The following is a 21,975-nucleotide window of genomic DNA, read 5'->3' as shown; positions in this document are numbered from 1 at the left end:
GCAAAAATGTCATAACAGGTTCTGTGCAGTTTCATCTTGGCTTCATATGCCTGCAGAAGTGTTTGCATGACTTCTTCTGCCTGCTCATAGGTCAGTGTGGCTGAGGTACATGAAACACCTGCCAAATTTTTCAGAAGGTAATGGGTCCCAGGTTACTGATAGAAGCCCCCCTTCTACGTTTCAGGTAACATCTTGTGGTGATGCCACTTCCTGTGACTGTTTCTCAGGAGCAGTGACAATGACCTGGCTGCCGGCTGTCTGTCTGACCACATAGACACAGAAACGCCATAACTAAAACAGTGACCTTCCAGACCATGCAGGGACACTAAAAATAGCAGTCAGAGTCATACACAACTAATGTCATTATTCATGACCTTTCTGTAGGATGAGGAGGCAATATGGGAGAACTGGTGGTCATTCATACGTATGTTACTAGATCCTCAGAACTCCTGCAGAGTATGACATCATAAAACTGAGAAGAACTGTTCTTTTCAGGCACACTCTTCCACAAAAAGTAATTCTGAAAATCTCAATGGGTCTTCAGCTGATGGGGTACGACATTTGAACTTTGCTCAAGGGGCATTTATGTTATATTCTTCAAGATTCAATGGGTAGATATAATTAAGTCCAAAAATGGATGCGGAAATAACTCACACATTATGGAGCCTGAGATCTATACTAGGCTTAAAGGAGTTTTGACCAGATTAGGTTTTATGGAAAAGTTGATGACATTATCCATTTACTGTAAGAAAACACTCATGACATCTGGTGGATGAAAAATAGTTTATTAAAAAAGCACAACGCAAAGATATTGTAAAAGTACAGGTGATTAGAAGAAAACGGGAATAGTACTTTTTGGGAAATTCAAAAACAAATACGTTATTCTATCATCTGAATAAATCAACAATAAACTCAATACACAATACGACGATGTACCATATTGTTAAAAAAAGCTGTTACAGTGAAACACAATTTAACCATGTTGAAATACAATAAAATAAGTAAATAAAATAAGTGAGAACTCCTTGATGTACAAGGTGTTATTGCGTGTGTGTTTGTGCATGTGTGTTTGCTTGTGTGTGTTGAGCGTACAACATCCATGTTCTGGGTTCCTTCTGCTCTTCTGATGGTGTGTCCTTCCATCCTTCTGTCCCTCCATCCTTCCCTCCATCCATCCATCCCTCCATCCCTTACCCCCTCAAGTACCTGCAACATATCACCACACAAAGTTGTTTTTCGACATGCAGTCAAATAAACTCTTAAGAATTAAACAAAGAGACATACTTTAAATAGATACATTATACTTTGATATCAGAGAATTAGTTCCATATTAGTATCATACTAAGTATCAATAGCTTATGGCTATTAGTCTTACCTGGGGCTGTACATGGCTTCAATTGAGAATAGACCAAATCTGCCTCAGGTGGGGTTGCTGTTTCTGTAAGGGGTGAGGATAAAACATCAGAATAATATAACAGTTATATACAGAATATTATACAGCGAGTCAATTTGGGGTCAGAGGTGTGAGGTTATGATAGGGGTGTCGTGTCTTTGGCATCATTAACTTGAAGACATGTTTATCAAATAACTCTCTGTAATTATTATTACGCGATTAAACTGATTAATCGTGTAACTGTAATTAACTAGAAGGTCGGGGCACCAAGGAAAATATTCAGATTACAAAGTTATAATTTTCCTAATATAACTTTCAGATATTATAATATCTGATCCATGAGTCCCCTGATTAATGATATGTTAGTTTACCTCACGCCAGTCTCATTCCAAACGTCGCAAATTGTTGGTTATCTGCACGAACCCAGTCTTCACTATGAGTCATCCATGCAACAATTGTCTTAAAATCATTTATTTACTAAACTAAATAATTCACAGAAAGGCATATAAACAGTAGGTATCGTTACGAAGAAATGGTAGAGGAATGTGCCCTAGTGGGCTAAACCGGCATGGCGGCTTGTTAACCTCTTACATCTAGACGTTCCGCTAGCGGAACACCTGCTCCAATATCCAATGATAGGTGTGGCGCGAATTACAAATTCCTCAAAAATACAAAAACTTCAATTTTTCAAACATATGACTATTTCACAGCATTTTAAAGACAAGACTCTCCTTTATCTAACCACACTGTCCGATTTCAAAAAGGCTTTACAGCGAAAGCAAAACATTAGATTATGTCAGCAGAGTACCAAGCCAGAAATAATCAGACACCCATTTTTCAAGCAAGCATATAATGTCACAAAAACCCAGAAGACAGCTAAATGCAGCACTAACCTTTGATGATCTTCATCAGATGACAACCCTAGGACATTATGTTATACAATACATGCATGTTTTGTTCAATCAAGTTCATATTTATATCAAAAAACTGCTTTTTACATTAGCATGTGACGTTCAGAACTAGCATAGCCCCCGCAAACTTCCCGGGGAATTTGCTAACAATTTACTAAATTACTCACGATAAACGTTCACAAAAAGCATAACAATTATTTTAAGAATTATAGATACAGAACTCCTCTATGCACTCGATATGTCCGATTTTAAAATAGCTTTTTGGTGAAAGCACATTTTGCAATATTCTAAGTACATAGCCCAGCCATCACGGGCTAGCTATTTAGACACCCGGCAAGTTTAGCACTCACCAATATCAGATTTACTATTATAAAAGTTTGATTACCTTTTGTTGTCTTCGTCAGAATGCACTCCCAGGACTGCTACTTCAATAACAAATGTTGGTTTGGTCCAAAATAATCCATCGTTATATCCGAATAGCGTCGTTTTGTTTGTGCGTCCCAGACACTATCCGAATGGTAAATCAGGGTCGCGCGCATGGCGCAATTCGTGACAAAATAAATCTAAATATTCCATTACCGTACTTCGAAGCATGTCAACCGCTGTTTAAAATCAATTTTTATGCCATTTTTCTCGTAAAAAAGCGATAATATTCCGACCGGGAATGTCCATTTAACTAAACAGAGGAAAGAAAACAAAGCTTTCGGTCGACGCGGGCACGAGCCTGAGTCTCACAGTACTGTAACCAGCCACTATCCAAACGCGCTACTTTGTTTCAGCCAGAGCCTGCAAAGCCACGATTCAGCGTTTTGCCGCCTTCTGAGAACCTATGGCAGCCGTAGGAAGTGTCACGGGACAGCTAAGATCCTCACTCTTCAATAAACAGAGACAAGAAGAACGACACCTTGTCAGACAGGCCACTTCCTGCATGAAATCTTCTCAGGTTTTTGCCTGCCATATGAGTTCTGTTATACTCACAGACACCATTCAAACAGTTTTAGAAACTTTAGGGTGTTTTCTATCCAAAGCCAATAATTATATGCATATTCTAGTTACTGGGCAGGAGTAGTAACCAGATTAAATCGGGTACGTTTTTTATCCAGCCGTGAAAATACTGCCCCTAGCCATAACAGGTTAAACAAAAGGGGGGTGGGGGCAGCGGAGAAGACACTACAGAGTTGATAAATATTAACAATTGAAATGCTAATCCTTTGCACAATGAACGCTCACTCATTCGGGAACAATTGCAATCAATATATATTTACGCTTAGTGTGTCGTCGGGATCTTTGTTGAAAAGTTTGGTTCTGTTGGAGAGTTATGTCCTCGCGTTCTCTCTCTCGGTTAGAATGGATCTTTCAAAGTGACATTCATTAATGTCGTTATAGAATGGATGTTTCGTCGGTCTTCGCGTTCAATGATACCGAATTCCTAGCTGCAGACTAGTAATTAATATCTTATTCTGTATCGATAGTCTAATAGTTTAACCACGTGGTATGGTTAAAGTTCAGTAGAGGGATGCATGGTCAAACCTATTAGCCAACTCGTAATGGAGTGGAGGCCTGGTCTACGGAAAGAAACCCTGGGTGGGGGTTTATATACTGAACGTAGAAAAGGCTGTCACATGATGCCAGGACCTGTCTGTGTCCCTGGGGGCATGCCGATGACTTGGTAAAACTTTAAACAGAAAATACAATTCTCTCACATTAACATCTTACAAGCATCCCAACATATTCCAAATAGCTTTCTCCTTATTCATTAATTTTATACAACCATTTAGATGTAAGTCTCATAGCTGAGTCTAGTATATAAACATTATTATGGTAATATAACCGTATTGTCTCTCAAGAGTTTCACAAAATTGAACCAAACAGACCAGTTTGTAGCTGGATTCTTCACCGATCTTTTATACCTTCTCCAGAACATAAATGTCATTCAGTTCCCCAGTTTTGTGAGGTGGAAGAATTCCATTGTCTCTCTATGAAAACACTCTGTCTCTTTATACTGTGGCCATGAGGCAGGACATTTTCTTAGGAATTTACGACCCCTTCTGACCACAGCAGAATGGGTGTAGGAGACAGAGGGAGATGGTGAAGAAGTGCAGGGGGAGGTGCAGGGGGAGGGGGTTAACCTCTATGGGCTAGGTGGGACGCTAGCGTGCCACCCGTGGTGCACTCCATCAACAGCAGGTGCATTTCAAGAGCGGCAAATTTGAATCCAAATAAATGTCAAAATTCAAATTTTTCAAACATACAACTATTTTACACCCTTTGAAAGATAAACATCTCCTTAATCTAACCACGTTTTACGATTTCAAAAAGGTTTTACGGCGAAAGCATAAATTTAGAGTATGTTAGGACAGTACATTTACAAGAGTTGTGTGTAATGTTTTGTCAAGTCAAAGACAGGGTCACCAAAACCATAAAACCAGCTAAAATGATGCACTAACCTTTTACAATCTCCATCAGATGACACTCCTAGGACATTATGTTAGACAATGCATGCATTTTTAGTTCTATCAAGTTCATATTTATATCCAAAAACAGCGTTTTACTATGGCATTGATGTTGAGGAAATCGTTTCCCTCCAATAACCGGCAGTCAAGTCAGCGTCACAAATTAAATAATTAAAATTAGAAAACATTGGTAAAATATTATATTGTCATTTAAAGAATTATAGATTTACATCTCTTGAACGCAATCAACTTGCCAGATTTAAAAATAACCTTACTGGGAAATCACACTTTGCAATAATCTGAGCACTGCGCCCAGAAAAATACGCGTTGCGATACAGACTAGACGTCATGTTGGGGAGATCTAAAATCGAAAATACTATGTAAATAATCCATTACCTTTGATTCTCTTCATCAGATGTCACTTCCAGGTATCACAGGTCCATAACGAATGTAGTTTTGTTCAAAAAAGCTCATCATTTATGTCCAAAAATCTCCGTCTTGTTAGCACATGATCTAAGCCAGCCGGACTTCTCGTCATGAACGAGGGGAAAAAATATATTTACGTTCGTTCAAACATGTCAAACGTTGTATAGCATAAATCATTAGGGCCTTTTTTAACCAGAACATGAATAATATTCAAGGTGGACGAATGCATACTCTTTTATAACGTATTGGAACGAGGGTACCCAACATGAACTCGCGCGCCAGGTGTCTAATGGGACATCATCGTTCCATGGCCCTTGTTCGGTCAGATCTCCCTCCAGAAGACTCAAAACACTTTGTAAAGGCTGGTGACATCTAGTGGAAGCAATAGGAAGTGCCAAAATATTCCTCAGCCCCTGTGTTTTTCAATGGGATAGGTTTAAAGGTAATACAACACATCAGGTATCCACTTCCTGTCAGAAAATGTCTCAGGGTTTTGCCTGCCAAATGAGTTCTGTTATACTCACAGACACCATTCAAACAGTTTTAGAAACTTTAGAGTGTTTTCTATCCATATATAATAAGTATATGCATATTCTAGTTACTGGGTAGGATTAGTAACCAGATTAAATCGGGTACATTTTTTTTATCCAGACGTGCAAATGCTGCCCCCTAGCCCTAACAGGTTAACTGTGCTCGCTGTACCCAAAGAGGGCAACGTCATGACAGGGGGAATATGGAAGGAGGGATGTCCAATCTTACCTTTCTTCTTCTTGGCTTTGGCCTTCTGTTTAAGGTTAACCTCAGCATAGGTCACATCAACAAGTCCAGTTGCTGCTGAAAATTGACATTTCCAGTCAACAAATTAAGGAATTAGATTATTCTGAATATTTTTTGAAACTCCAAAATCATACATTTAAATTTCACTGACCACCAACCTGTAGAATGGGTCTCACCTGTGGTCTTCCCTGTCTTCACCGCAGAATAGACTGGATTTTCTTTTGGATCAGCTGTCATTTCTGAGGAGGAGGAGAGAATTTGTACGTTTCTATAAATTTTGATGACTAAAAAACATTGCTACATTTTATATTAATTTATGTGACAATTGAAAGTTACTTTTCTTTTTCTTGTCCAACTGTTTGAGTTGAATCTGTGCGTACATCACATCACTTGATCCAGCAGTAGCAGTACCAGCATCTGAAATATATAGGTAATACACTAATATCTCTACTTAATGTTAGTATGCTAGTTATATTAAACATATGAAGAACAACAGCAACAACAACTCTATACTGTATTCATGCTAAATTTAACATACAGGTAGCCTTGTGGTTAGTAACCAAAAGATTGCTGGGCCAGTAACCAAAAGGATGCTGGATCGAATCCCTGAGTTGACAAGCTAAAAATCTATCGTTCGGCCCCTGAGCAAAGCAGTTAACCCACTGTTCCCCAGGCGCCAAAGATGTGGATGTCGATTAAAGCAGCCAACCGCATCTCTCTGATTCAGAGGGGTTGGGTTAAATGGGGAAGACATATTTTATTTGAAGGCATTCATCTACAACTGACTAGGTATCCCCCTTTCCCTTTCCCAGTACCATTGTCATCATTGTCTGAGGGTGTGATTGTATCATAGATGTTAGCGCCATCTGTTGGTCAAAGAAGAGAGAGAAAGATTAATAGGTTGGTTTTCCCTCAGCTTGCCTAGGGACATAGAGTACGGTAACATATATATAAAGTGAATGGTGAAAAGTCAGAATGTGATGTTACAGAGAGGAAAGTGACAGTGGTCTGGGATGAGAGACTGACCATGCTGTAGATGTGTATACCCAGCATCAGGAGCCTGGCTCTGGGTAGATCCTTGGTCCTGTTGGGGGTCCAGGTTGGTGCTCTGGGGCTGGGGGGGCCTACAGGGAGAGAGATACTCATGAAACACACAGATTATATTTTACTGTATGAAAAGGAACGTAGTTGAAAGACAGGTGTACTCACGAGAATATTCTGTTGCAACAGGAATCTGTAATGAGAAATGCATACTATTATACTGTATCAAGTCATTACTGTTTTATTATTTTGTTATTAGACACTTTTCTCCTAAACATGAACCAAAAAGACAAATGAGAATTGATAAAAGTCTCACCTTTGGCTTTTTTATATCGACACAGCAGTACCAGGAGAATGGCCAGTAGAACACCAGCAACAACCAGGCCCACAACCACTCCTACTAGGACTGATGTAGAGGGTCCAGGATTTACGCCTGGAGAGAGAACAGCAAATCACCATCAGACTCTGAGGTAGTTGTAGAAAATAAATAAAGTAGTGGACAAAGAAAAACATTAATACACATTTCTACACACACACGCACACACACACACACACACACACACACACACACACACACACACACACACACACACACACACACCACACACACACACACACACACACACACACACACACACACACACACAGACACACAATTACTCACCTTTCACAGTGATAGTGACAGGATCACTGATGATTGATGATATGGATCTGGACTGGATCTCTCCCTGACACCAGTAGAGACCCTGGTCAGACTCAGCAGCTCTACTGATGGTGAAGGTGGCTCCTGTTGTAGTGTGTCTGTCAGACAAGGTCACTACTTTCTTAGTGTTGTCTTTGTGCCATGTATAGCTCCAGCCACTGTCAGACCCCACTGAACATGTCAGAGTTACTGTCTCTCCTTTATATGCTGGGTTTGGATTTACGGTCAGTGTAGTTTCAGGAAGAGCTAAGAAAACAGAGAGCAGAATATCAAAACATCTGGATACATGCTTGGTCATTTATAATAATTTAACACTTACTGTTAAGTTTTGATTAAAGTTTATTTTAAATAGGGGTATGTTGACTCCATTCAGTTAGAATTTACAGTCTATACAGTATATTTAGATTTTCCTCATTCGCTTAAATTTCAGAAATTTCAGACAGTGATTGAAGGTTAATAGCGAGCTCACCTGTGACGCTAATGTGGAGAGATGAGCTGAGATATGAATTTTGGGGCCGTTTTGTCCTTGTCCCCTGACACTGGTACTGACCAGCCTGGTCAGAGAGAGAGATGGTGCTTGTTTTACTGGTCTGACTGGAAAGCAGTTCTTTATTCATTAACCAGTGGTACGTCCAGCCTGTGTAGTTTGATATGTCACACTGCAGCTTGACTGTGTCTCTGGGATACAGTGTCTCCTGGGTAGTGACCATCTTCACTGAGGCTGTAGGCAGAGCTGTGGAAACAGTTCAAGAAGACAAATACAGGTAGTGCACCAATCAGTTAAAAGTATGATCTTAGTACCGTACAACATATTTCTTCAATTATTACATGAAATGAGAATAAAATAACGGAAGAATCTGAACTGCAACTAAAATGACAAAATAGAATCCTTAAAATGGGGCCCAATGTCAAGTGGTTATGTGTATGGAGGCACTGATGTGAATGAGAGATAAGATGACTTACCTGTCACCGTCAGTGTGACTGCATCACTCCACTTAGAATCCTTCTTCTGATCAATATGTCTACCCAGACACCAGTAGTTACCACTGTTTGAAATATTAACCTCACTGATCTCATATTTATGCTTCCTACTGAATAAGTCTACAACATCCTTGCGCCATGTGTATTCCCAGTCAGTGACTTTTCCCCTCTGTATGTTACATCTGAAAGTGACAGACTCTCCACTGAATATCTGGGAGGATTTGGGGCGTATGGTCAGAACAGCCTTTGCCTGTCCTGAAAAACATAAAACCAGAATGAAACAATTTCTTTACACATGTTATTTTGAAACACTCAAAACACAAAATATGTCTATCCAAAAGCAGCTTTAAAAATTACAAATAAAACATTTGATGAAGCATTAAGAGATGAAGGCTTGATCAAGTGTACAAATATCTACCATCATCTTCAGAGTGTCCAGAGTAGATGTGTGTACTCAGCACTACAACAAAGAAAGTCACATTGCTCCAATATTAGATAGAAATAAATAACAACACGCCATATTCATGTTACTGATTACCAAATCCATCCTGTAATTTATTTTAAAGGTGCAATCTAAGATTTCTACACACATGTTGGATCTTTCAATTAATTATAGGCATTTATTCTTGAAGAGTATAACTTTTAATTCCCTCAACTGTCTTATCCCATCATAAACCAAAATATATGGTTATGTTATGACAACTATTGTAAACAATGTAGATGAATGAATTTCCTTAGCCCCATCCCTCAGCCATATACCACAAAAAGTGTCAGGGTGGCCATTTTGTTGTAGTTTGAATTACGGACTGCAGCATTAAATGGCCGCTGACTTCTCATGTTCTGCACACAGAGAGTGTACAGAGACCAAAAACACCAAAATACCACTCATCTCAGTTTAATATAACTGTAGCGAAGGAACCCTCAACCATTTACAATAATCACAACTTGATACTACAACACATCCAACAAATATTGCATTTTATATTCATTGTCATTGACAGCATATTTCGCAACCACTGAGTTAGCACCACTCTTTAGTTCCTGAGTGATGAGCTGGTTAAATGCACACCACCACACTAACCTGGTCTGCATGGCATCGGCTATACAAGCTCAGGTTCTCACAGTGATGCAACATCAATGTAGAATGGTTACTTTCTACACCATATTTGCTGATATTTCCTTTGAGTGCCATTTACTAATATTTTCCCAATAAGGGCTAAAACACCAAAAACAAAGCTAAAGCATGAAACTGTCTTCATATCGATTAATGTCTTATTCCTTTTCCCCTTAAATTCTTAGTAAATGAGATAATTAGTGTTCATAAACAAACTCAGTACTTACATAGTAGCAAACAGAGCAAGGTGTGCTCCATTCTGTCCCCACAGACAAGTGACTTTCTCTACAACTACAGTCCTTCTAACAAACCCTCTACTTCCTATATGATGACAGTCTGCTTAGATCACACCACATCATGCTAAGATCACACCTCTTCACCGTACACAGAAAAGCAGAGAAATATTCTAGAGAATTGTAAAAATAGATAAATACGTAAGTGTAGGACTTCCCTCAAACCTTTGCTCAGTTGTAAGGTGGCAAGCCAAGCCAGCTAACCTCTGTTGGGGCACAATGGAAATGGACATCTCCAGCCACCCCTCACTTCTCACTCTCTCTCTCTCTCTCTTTCTCTCTCACACACACACCACACATCAGATGGTTCTGTTATGAGGAATATATTTAGTTAGCTACTGTCTACATATATATGTTTGTTATTGTGTTGTATTTCAATTTGTCTGTATACAGTATGTCATGTGTATCAGGTCTATTGTTCATGTACTGTATTATGTGTGTGTTGTTTGTGTGTGTGTGCGTGTTGTGTTGTGTGGTTTGTTTGTGTTTGTCTATTGTTTATTTTTGTCATTATTTTTTACTTTTTTTCACTTGCTTTTCTTTTTGTAAATTATTTTTGTAACTTATTTATTAAGTTATTTGTATATACAATATATATTTTAATTTTTTGTGTGTATTTTCTTAAAACCGCATTGTTGGTTAAGGGCTTGTAAGTAAGCATTTCACTGTTGTATTCGACGCATAGTACAAATAACTTTTGATTTATTTGCATTATTTATTACCACTGACCAGAGATGGGAGGAGTTTCAAAGCTGTAACTGGGGAAGTGGGTTTCCAGGTTAAAGTCTAGAGTTTCATTCAGCTTCACATCATTACATGTTGAATACATTCATCTATTTTCTTTAACTATTTACCTCTAAAATTATCTAAGTGGTTTGTCGTAGAGTGTAGAGTATGGGACATATGTACAACATCTGTGAAGAAACCAAGAGAAAGGTTACAGGGGAAAGCAGTTACAGACTTCACCTTTAGTTGGTATCCTATGGTAAACATCTGGGGTTTCTTATCGCACCCTTCAGGGACAGGCCTGTAACTACTCCCCATTCTTGTGGATCACAATATCAAAACTAATCAATCAATCAAATGTATTTATAAAGCCCTTTTTACATCAGCAGATGTCACCAAGTGCTATACAGAAACCCAGCCTAAAACACCAAACAGCAAGCAATGCAGATGTAGAAGCACGGTGGCTAGGAAAAACTCTAGAGAGGAACCAGGCTCTGAGGGGTGACCAGTCCTCTTCTGGCTGTGCCGGGTGGAGATTATAAAAGTACATGGCCATTAAGGCCAGACTGTTCTTCAAGATGTTCAAACGTTCATAGATGACCAGCAGGGTCAAATAATAAGGACCGTCGTTGTAGAGGGTGCAACATGTCAGTACCACAGGAGTAAATGTCAGTTGGCTTTTCATAGCCGAGCACTCAGAGGTAGAGACAGCAGGTGCGGTAGAGAGAGAGTTGAAAACGGCAGGTCTGGGACAAGGTAGTGAACTGGTCAAGGTTCTATAGCCGCAGGCAGAACAGTTGAAACTGGAGCAGCAGCACGACCAGGTGGACAGGGGACAGGCAAGAGTCATCAGGCCAGGTAGTCCTGAGGCATTATCCCAGGGCTCAGTTCCTCCTGGGGGAGGGGGGAGGGGTGGAGATGGAGAGAGAGAATTAGTGCTTAAAAAAAGTAAGGCCCGCATCCATAGAGACACATACCAGCTGTACTGGTAGTACTAATACTACCAGCAGTACTACACCTGCACCTGTCAATGACACAAGTTGTTCTGCTTCCACGAGCACATCCAATGCTAGCATCAGTAATTCTACTTGTTGTTAGACCAGATAGCATGGACACTGACAGTTGTGAATCTGATGCAGCAGAAGAGCTACTGCCTCCTTACCTGGGAAAGCACCGAACAACAGACAGGGACATTGGACCATCGAAGAGGCGCAAAAATGATGAGAATTACATTGATTTGAGGTTCATTTATATTGGGAGTAGTGCCTTTCCTCAGCCACAGTATGTTATATGTGCAAAAGTACTATCTCACAACTCGATGAAACCTTCACTCTTGCGCAGACATTTAGAAACAAAACATGCCAATTTGAAAAATAAGCCACAGGAGTTTTTTGAGCGAGAATTAAGACGACTTTCGAGTAGTAAGACATGTATAAAAGCAACAGATACCATTAATAAGAAGGGGCTAGAAGCATCTTATATGGTGAGCTACCGAGTGGCAAGGACAGGCATGCCCCATACTATTGTGGAGGACTTAATTCTTCCTGCCAGGATATGGCTGGGACAATGCTTTGGGAAAAGGCCCACAAAATTATACAGACAATGCCTTCAAGAAACAGCACTGTTTCACAATGCATCAGTGACATGGCAAGTGATGTTTTGAAACGATTACTGCTTCGCATACAAGCCAGTGAAATCTATGCGTTACAGCTGGATGAGTCAGACGTGGCGGGCCTGGCACAGCTCCTGGCATATGTCCGTTACGTTTATGGGGGGTCTATTAAGGAAGACATCCTCTTCTGCAAAACACTGGGAACCAGGGCAACAGGAGAGGATATTTTTTAAGTACTGGACAGCTTTGTGACATCAAACGGACTTTGGTGGTCAAGATGTGTTGGTGTCTGTACTGATGGAGCAAAAGCCATGACAGGAAGACGTAGGAGAGTTGTAACGCGCGTGCAAGCAGTTGCTCCCGACGCCACTTGGGTACACTGCAGCATCCACCGAGAGGCTCTTGCTACAAAGGGAATGCCTGACAGCTTGAAATATGTTTTGGACACTACAGTGAAAATGGTTAACTTTGGTAAAGCAAGGCCCCTGAACTATCATATATTTTCTGCACTATTCAATGATATGGGCAGCGACCATGTAGCGCTTTCACAACATACAGAAGTGCGCTGGTTATCAAGGGGCAAAGTATTGACATGTTTTTTTTAATTGAGAGATGAGCCTAAATTTTTCTTAGCTGACCATAATTTTCACTTGTCTGAACGCTTGCATGATGATGAGTTTCCCACACGACTGGCCTATCTGGGTGATGTTTTTTTCTCGCCTGAATGATCTGAACCTAGGATTACAGGGACTCTCCGAAACTGTATTCAATGTGCGGGACAAAATTGAGGGTATGATTAAGAAGTTGGAGCACTTCTCTGTCTGCATTAACAAGGACAACACACAGGTCTTTCCATCACTGTATTACTTTTGTGTGTGCAAATAAACTCAAGCTTACGGACAATGTCAAATGTGATATAGCGAAGCACCTGAGTGAGTTGGGTGCTCAATTACGCAGGTACTTTCCCAAAACGGATGACACAAACAACTGGATTCATTATCCCTTTCATGCCCTGCCTCCAGTCTACTTACCGATATCTGAACAAGAGAGCCACGTCGAAATTGCAACAAGTGGTTCTGTGAAAATATTATTTAACCAGATTTCTGGATTGGGCTGCGCTCAGAGTATCCTGCCTTGGCAAATCGCGCTGTTAAGACACTGATGCTCTTTGCATCCACGTACCTATGTGAGAGTGGATTCTCGGCCCTTACTTGCATAAAAACTAAATATAGGCACAGACTGTGTTTGGGAAAATATTTAATACAACCGAATATTGAAGAATTATTTACATCCTTTCAAGCACACCCTTTTCATTAACCTGTGGTGAGTTATTCACAGTTTTCGATGAAAAAATTAGGTTTTATATGTAAGATGGTTAAATAAAGATCAAAATTACTGATTATTATTATATTATTATTTGTGTCATTATCCTATAAGAGGTTGTCACTTCCCACTTCCCAAAACGTACACTCATTCTTATGTTTAATATATGTATTGTTTTGTGTGTGTGTGGCAGGCTTACAATGATGGCAAAAACATTTGAGAGTGCGCTGACCGTGGTGCTAGAGGGGGTACAAGACGATAAAAAGTTTCTCAACCACTGATGTAGACCAATTAGGGTTTCAAATCTCTCCAAAAGAATGTGGTGATCGATGAAGTCAAAAGCAGCACTAAGGTCTAGGAGCTCGAGGACAGATGCAGAGCCTTGGTCTGACACCATTAAATGTCATTTACCACCTTCACGAGTGCAGTCTCAGTGCAATGATGTGGTCTAAAACCAGACTGAAGCATTTCGTATACATTATATTTCTTCAAGAAGGCAGTGAGTTGCTGCGCAAACAGCTTTTTCGAAAATGTTTGAGTGGAATGTTAGACTCGATATAGGCTGATAGTTTTTTACATTTTCCGTGTCAAGGTTTGGCTTTTTCAAGAGAGGCTTTATCACTGCCACTTTTAGTGAGTTTGGTACACATCCGATGGATAGGGTGCCATTTATTATGTTCAAGATAGGAGGGCCAAATACGGGAAGTAGCTCTTCAGTAGGTTAGTTGGAATAGAGTCCAGTATGCAGTTTGAGGGTTTAGAGGCCATTACTATTTTAACAGTGAGAGAACTGACAATGCAAGACTCAGGGAATTTTATACTTACAGGCGAAGCGGACATAGGTCAGATTGGCAGTAAGACCATCACTCTGAAGGTCCATGGTAAGCTGTTATCACTTTTTTTGCATCCTATTTTGATAGCATTCTTATTTATATCCATAACCATGGCTGATGATCTTTACACTATAACACAGGTATTGTGGTTTCTTACTGACCTTACTCACCATGCTTTGTTAAATATCCATCACATTTTCAAGTCGTCTTTCTCCTGCTGGTATGGCTATGGTAGGGTTCATTTAGATGACTGATTATGTTTCTTTCTCTCTACTGGTTGGTTAGAGCCGATTTCCAGACAGACATTAAGCTATTGGCTAACCACTCCTGTACGGTGCGGCTGGTGTGCAACGTGTCCTGCTACCCCAACCTCACCTATACCTGGGAGAGAGACAATGAGATGTACAGGGACGCCCAGCAGATTCACTTCTCTCTCTCACCAGCAGAGTTAAAACCTGTTGAGTATTTCAATTTCTCAAACATATGACTATTTTATAACATTTTAAAGATACAATTCTCCTTAATGTAACCACATTGTCCGATTTCAAAAAGGCTTTACAGCGGAAGCAAAACATTAGATTATGTTAGGAGAGAACATAGACAAAAATAACCACACAGCCATTTTCCAAGCAAGGAAATTTGTCACAAAAACCCAAAATACAACTAAATGAAGCACTAACCTTTGACGATCTTCATCAGATGACACTCCTAGGACATCATGTTACACAATACATGTATGTTTTGTTCGATAAAGTTCATATTCATATCAAAAAACAACATTTTACATTGGCGCGTGATGTTCAGAAAATGTATTCCCACCAAAACTTCTGAATGAGCACATCAATTTACAAAAATACTCATCATAAACGTTGACAAAATACATAACAATTATTTAACCTGTCTGGGATAGGGGGCAGTATTTTCACGGCCGGATGAAAAACGTACCCGATTTAAACTGGTTACTACTCTTGCCCAGAAACGAGAATATGCATATTATTAGTAGATTTGGATAGAAAACACTCTGAAGTATAACAGAACTCATATGACAAAACTTCCGGTGAATTTACTAAATTACTCACGATTAATGTTCACAAAATACATAACAATTATTTTAAGAGTTTTAGATACAGAAGTCCTTTATGCAATCGCGGTGTCAGATTTTAAAATAGCTTTTCAGTGAAAGCACATTTTGCAATATTCTGAGTACATAGCCTGGCCATCACGGCTAGCTAATTTGACACCCACCAAGTTTGGCCCTCATCAAACTCAGATTTACTATAAGAAAAATTGGATTACCTTTGCTGTTCTTCTGCTGTATTTTCGATTGAGATGCCACAGAAGGAGAACAACAGACAGGGCACTTCCTGTATGGAATCTTATCAGGTTTTGGCCTGCCATATGAGTTCTGTTATACTCACAGACACCATTCAAAAAGTTTTAGAAACTTTAGAGTGTTTTCTATCCAAATCTACTATATGCATATTATATGCATATTCTCCTTTCTGGGCAAGAGTAGTAACCATTTTAAATCGGGTACGTTTTTTATCCGGCCGTGCAAATACTGCCCCCTAGCCCCAACAGGTTAATTTTTCTTCACATCATTACATTTTGAAGACATGAATCCATTGTTTTTTTTTACTATTTACCTTGTAGTGTGTAGAGTTTGAGACGCTGTGTGAAGAAACAAAGTAAACATCTCGGGTTTCTTATCGCCCCCTTCAGGACAGACCTGTAACTACTCCACATTCTTGAGGAACACAACATAGAAACTAAGATGTGATTGGTCACATAGCAATAACATAACCCCTCAGTCCACTGGGTCTGTCCCCTTATTCCTTCCTCTCTCTATGTCATCATATTAGTTTATATTATATGTTTCTCAGGCTCATGCTACAACCTGATTAAAAGCAGTAGTGACCAACAACTCCATTACTCTGCAGTCGGTAAACACAGTGTAACCAAACAACGTCATCATCAGTTACCACATTTATTGTGCATATATGACATACTTCATATTCTATGAATGAAACATATTCTTGTCCAATAAAGGAAATAGTTATCTAACAATATTCAAAATACATATAGATGTTCTTGAGTTACAGTCTGTCAACTGCTCAAAGTAATAACCCAGGAAAGTAGTGATCACAGTGATCGATTGAATGTAAAAGAGAAATGAATAAGTGAACTACAGAAAATGTATGCTGCAAGAACAATTGTCATTCGTCTCTCTGAAATGGACATAAATCCCTGCACAACTTTTCATGTGTACTCATCAGCCCAGCAACTAGGTTTTCACAGGTTTTTGCATATGATTACAACCATTTCTCTATTTGACTCTCTCTGATCACAGCGGGAAAAGACAGCTTCACAGAGTGCCTTCCTTCACAAACCCACACTGCTAAAGACGAAGGGAGCAAACCATGACCCCTCAACTATGACAAACAAGTGAAGTTCCTCAGCCTTTTAATTGCATACACTTTGCACTGGAAAAAGTCAAACTTAACCAATTGCTTAAGTAGCATTATTATGCAAGTTGAGTGGTCTTAAACATGACAAGAATTTAAGCCAATGTGTTAGTCTTTAATCAATAAACTCTGCTTGAAGTCAGTTGTACTTGAACAAGCTTGTTGAGTAAAATTCAAAATGAATCTTTGCTCAAAACAACACCAAACATCATCATTATCATTATTCCAGCATGATCTCTTCACAGGTTGATTTTCAGAATGGTTCGTTTCAATACCTGTGTATTTGCATGTACTATGACTGTTGATTAATCTTATGCTACACAAACACAGATAGGATTAGTTTCTAGAAATGTATGTTATCTGTTACTAGTTGGACTTATTTCACACATTACTGATATGTTTGTTCCAGTTTATATGATTTAGGTAGTCTCAAAAATCAATCTTCTCTACCCCAGCAGTCATTCTGAATGCAGGTTGCGTGTGACTGAAAGTTTAAATTGTTGGATATCCTAACTGGCTGGATTCCAATAGAAATGACACATCCCTTTGCAAGCCGGCATAATTTGACAAAACCAGGAGTTTCAGACCAGTGTGTTAGGGTATAACTAGGCCCTCAGGGGCTTTATGATATATGTAATGTGTTGTCATAATGAGTTTAATTTTAAAGATAACATATCCACTTAGACATTCACTAGGTGAAGGCTACAGTGCTGAAAACAATTCAATAAAACAATCACGTCTCTGTCGTTAACAAATACAGTTGTGAGTGGTAATTACAACTCACTCTAAATGCAAGGCACTCAAGGTATGCATATAAGGTAGAAATATTTGTTTTTCTCTGAACAGCATATTTTTTTTAGAATGAACTGAATTCCATCTGGTTATTGGGACAGACATGAATGCCATTTTGGACATGCGGACAAATCAAATAAGATCATCTACAATCAAAACGCAACCAAGGCTTGTCTATTTCAACACGCCTGCCTATTACACATTTCAGAATCTCCTAATTGTAACTAGGCCCTCAAAGAAAGGCATAAGGCCTGATGATATACTGTATATATGAAAATCAACGAAGTAAAAGTAAGCAAATAGTGTAGGTTGTGATGAAATTAAAGAGTAACATCTCGGCCTATTTACAGAATATACACGTGTAAGATGCAGAGGGTCCTATATCTATGGATTGCCAGTTTATGACCACATCCTGTTCAGCTCACAGTACTTTCTGGCAGGGAGAGGAGGGTGCATTCTGGGCGTCCAAATGTGATCTTGTCATTCAGATTCTGCGGTTACATGTGACAGATAATCAAGAAGAAACTGTTTCAACATCAAGAAAGGTAGTGACTATTCTCAAAGTAGACTACATAGCCTTCCATTCAACCACAGACATTTTACCATTATGACCATTTATATCTAACCTTGTTCAATCTTGGGATAACCAGATCATTGACAGTTTCATAGGTGGATAAATCCTGTTGGGGCTAGGGGGCAGTATTTTCACGGCCGGATAAAAAACGTTCCCGATTTAAACGGGTTACTACTCTTGCCCAGTAACTAGAATATGCATATAATTATTGGCTTTGAATAGAAAACACCCTAAAGTTTCTAAAACTGTTTGAATGGTGTCTGAGTATAACAGAACTCATATGGCAGGCAAAAACCTGAGAAGATTACAAGCAGCAAGTGCCCTGTCTGCGATTTTGTAGTTCTGCTTTTGCTTGTCTATCGAAACTACAGTATCTGTGGGGTTATGTTACACTTTCTAAGGCTTCCATTGGCTCTCTAAAGCCTCCAGAAAGTAGACTGGGGGGGTCACCTGTCTATGGGCAAAGTATAGGAGCACTGTTTGTTAGTGGAATGCCTGAGGACAAAGGGAATGGAAATGCTCGTTCACGAGAGATCACCATTTTTTTCTTTCCCTCTTGAATGAATACAACGTTGTCCGGTTGGAATATTATCGCTATTTTACGAGAAAAATCGCATAAAAATTGATTTTAAACAGCGTTTGACATGCTTCTAAGTACGGTAAAGGAACATTTTGAATTTTTTTGTTACGAAATGCGCTCGCGCGTTACCGTTTGGATAGTGACCTGAATGCACGAACAAAACTGAGATATTTGCACATAACTATGGATTATTTGGAACCAAAACAACATTTGTTGTTGAAGTAGAAGTCCTGGGAGTGCATTCTGACAAAGAACAGCAAAGGTAATCCAATTTTTCTAATAGTAATTCTGAGAGTTTACTGAGCCCCGACGTTGGCGGGTATCTGAATAGCTAGCCTTGATGGCCGAGCTATGTACTCTGAATATTGCAAAATGTGCTTTTGCCGAAAAGCTATTTTAAAATCTGACACCGCGATTGCATAAAGGAGTTCTGTATCTATAATTCTTAAAATAATTGTTATGTATTTTGTCAAGGTTTATCATGAGTAATTTAGTAAATTCACCGGATGTTTTCGTTTGGTATGCTAGTTCTGAACATCACATGCTAATATAAAAAACTGTTTTTGGATATAAATATGAACTTGATTGAACAAAACATGTATGTATTGTATAACATAATGTCCTAGGAGTGCCATCTGATGAAGATCAAAGGTTAGTGCTGCATTTAGCTGTGGTTTGGGTTTTTGTGACATATATGCTTGCTTTGAAAATGGCTGTGTGATTATTTCTGGCTGGGTACTCTCCTGACATAATCTAATGTTTTGCTTTCGCTGTAAAGCCTTTTTGAAATCGGACAATGTGGTTGGATTAACGAGAGTCTTATCTTTCAAATGGTGAAAAATAGTCATATGTTTGAGAAATTGATGTTACACCATTTAAGGTTTTTTTATTTCGCGCCAAAATAATCCATAGTTATGTTCCAACAGCGGCGTTTTGTTCGTGCGTTCAAGACACTATCCGAATGGTAAATAAGGGTCACTCGCATGGCGCATTTCGTGACAAAAGATTTCTAAATATTTCATTACCGTACTTCGAAGCATGTCAACCGCTGTTTAAAAAAAGCGATAATATTCCGACCGGGAGTCGTTGAATCCGTTCAGAGACGATAGAATAAAAACATGGTGTCGTCTCGTGCACGAGTCCCTGTGTCCGCTGATAGACCACTTAGCAAAAGCGCTCGTGTGTTTCAGCCAGGGCTTGTAATTACGTCATTCAGCTTTTTCCCGGGCTCTGAGATCCCATGGGAGCCGTAGGAAGTGTCACGTCACAGCAGAGATCCTTTGTAATGGATAGAGATAATCAAGAATGGCAAGAAATGGTCAGACAGGGTACTTCCTGAACAGAATCTTCTCATGTTTTGGCCTGCCAAATGAGTTCTGTTATACTCACAGACACCATTCAAACAGTTTTAGAAACGTTGGAGTGCTTTCTATCCAAAGCTAATAATTATATGCATATTCTAGTTTCTGGGCAGGAGTAATAATCAGATTAAATCGGGTACGTTTTTTATCCGGCCGTGAAAATACTGCCCCCTATCCATAACAGGTTAACTGGGGAAGTCAGTTATGAACAAATTCTTAATTTCAATGACTGCGTAGGAACAGTGATTTGCCTTGTTCAGGGGCAAAATGACAGATTTTTACCTTGTCAGCATGGGGATTCAATCTTGCAACCTTTCAGTTACTAGTCCAACGCTCTAACCACTAGGCTACCTGCCGCCCTACCATAAATGAACCCTACTATAGCCATACCACCAGGAGAAAAACTACTAGAAAATGTGATGGATATTTAACAAAGCATGGTGAGTAAGGTCAGTAGAAAACCACAATACCTGTGTTAGTGTAAACATCAGCCATGGTTATGGATATAAATAAGAATGATGTCAAAATAGGATGCAAAAATGGTGATAACAGCCTACCGTGGACCTTCAGCGTGATGGTCTGTTACGCACGCCTCTAGAAAGAGGGAACGCAACACCCTGCTACAACTTAACTCTCCGTGGTGTGAAAAAGGTATGGAAGTGTAGGTGTGAGCAAGGATGACAAATAGGCAGAGAATACCGTTAACAGGGAATTTATTCCTTCACGCGGTAAGGTTGGGAAAAGGGGCTGGACGGAACCAAAGCAAAGAAACTAAATATCAAAGCCCCCTCTCCTACCTTACCTGCCTACCCACTACTTACCTAACTAGCACCACCTGGTGCACTAACCAAAATACAGGGGATGGTCCGCCCAGGTCTTTCCTAGTGTGTATAGACAATAAATTACTACGGGTATATGTACGCCCGCGGGCCTCTTGCCTAAGCACTCCCTAGGTGCCTTCCCCTTCCCCCCTGGGAACAAAGGAAACAGAATAACAAACAATTTCACAACTAATCTGAGAAAACCGCAGGACATTAAAGAAGCTCTCTCTGAGCAACAAACTAACACAGAACATTACAATCAGCTCTCACAGCAACAACTACACAGTACATACCAAATGTCTTAGCAACCACCAACATGCTATAACTCTCAACCATTATCTCTGTGTCTCCCAACAAATATCTCTCTGCAATCATCTCTCCTCCCTGTCTGAGCAACAGAACTGGGGCTTATATAGCTTCAGGTGGGGTTGTTAATTGGAGACAGCTGCGTCCTGACGAGGGGGCGGGGTCAGCTCTCCAATCAGCAATGGGGCCGACCAATCAGCTGATTGGAGAACTTCAGGAAGCCATTACCTGAAACACACTCACAAATATACAAACTACAACACAGAAACTGGGGAACGTAACATGGTCTTACTGCCAATCTGACCTTTGTCCCCTTCGCCTGTCAGTTGAAAATCCCCTGAGTCTTGCAGTGTCAGTTCTCTGACTGTTAAACTGACGTTTTTTGTGTTCATCTTTAGTCTACCCTCAAACTGGGATCCAGGTGAATATACAACTTCTGTGTTGAATTCTGCAATATCCTTTCCCATATACTTCCACACCAAAGATTTGA

General features: G+C 39.7%; 1 protein-coding gene across 2 annotated transcripts; it reads right to left on the bottom strand.

Moving 5' to 3' along the window:
- Positions 1-769: 769 nt before the first annotated feature.
- LOC106609007 (Fc receptor-like protein 5) lies at positions 770-10,171 on the bottom strand. 2 transcript variants are annotated; one of them, XM_014207330.3, is made up of 14 exons: positions 10,027-10,171; positions 9,104-9,145; positions 8,668-8,940; positions 8,174-8,437; positions 7,666-7,950; positions 7,318-7,434; positions 7,170-7,194; positions 6,987-7,084; positions 6,776-6,826; positions 6,297-6,377; positions 6,137-6,199; positions 5,943-6,017; positions 1,376-1,438; positions 770-1,206 (listed from the first exon to the last, which is right to left on the bottom strand). In XM_014207330.3, the coding sequence occupies exons 1-14, from the start codon at positions 10,055-10,057 to the stop codon at positions 1,199-1,201; spliced, it is 1,476 nt and encodes a 491-aa protein (XP_014062805.1). In that variant the 5' UTR covers positions 10,058-10,171; the 3' UTR covers positions 770-1,198. The 2 variants fall into 2 exon arrangements, with proteins under 2 accessions (XP_014062805.1, XP_045577744.1); XM_045721788.2 differs by having other exon boundaries at positions 5,943-6,014.
- Between the last annotated feature and the right edge of the window lie 11,804 nt (positions 10,172-21,975).

This window comes from Salmo salar, chromosome 07 (assembly GCF_965601325.2).
Source record: "Salmo salar chromosome 07, fSalSal1, whole genome shotgun sequence".
Lineage (NCBI taxonomy): Eukaryota > Metazoa > Chordata > Actinopteri > Salmoniformes > Salmonidae > Salmo > Salmo salar.
The sequence above is the reverse complement of the archived record's forward strand: the minus strand, read 5'-3'. Positions and strand labels throughout refer to the sequence as shown.

Coding starts and splice junctions, on each gene's coding strand:
- LOC106609007 (XM_014207330.3), bottom strand. CDS start 10,057: ATGGAGCACACCTTGCTCTGTTTGCTACTAT. Junction 7,951..8,173: donor TCTCCACATTAGCGTCACAG/GTGAGCTCGCTA, acceptor CTGTTTTCTTAG/CTCTTCCTGAAACTACACTG. Junction 1,439..5,942: donor CAAAGCCAAGAAGAAGAAAG/GTAAGATTGGAC, acceptor CACCCCTTACAG/AAACAGCAACCCCACCTGAG.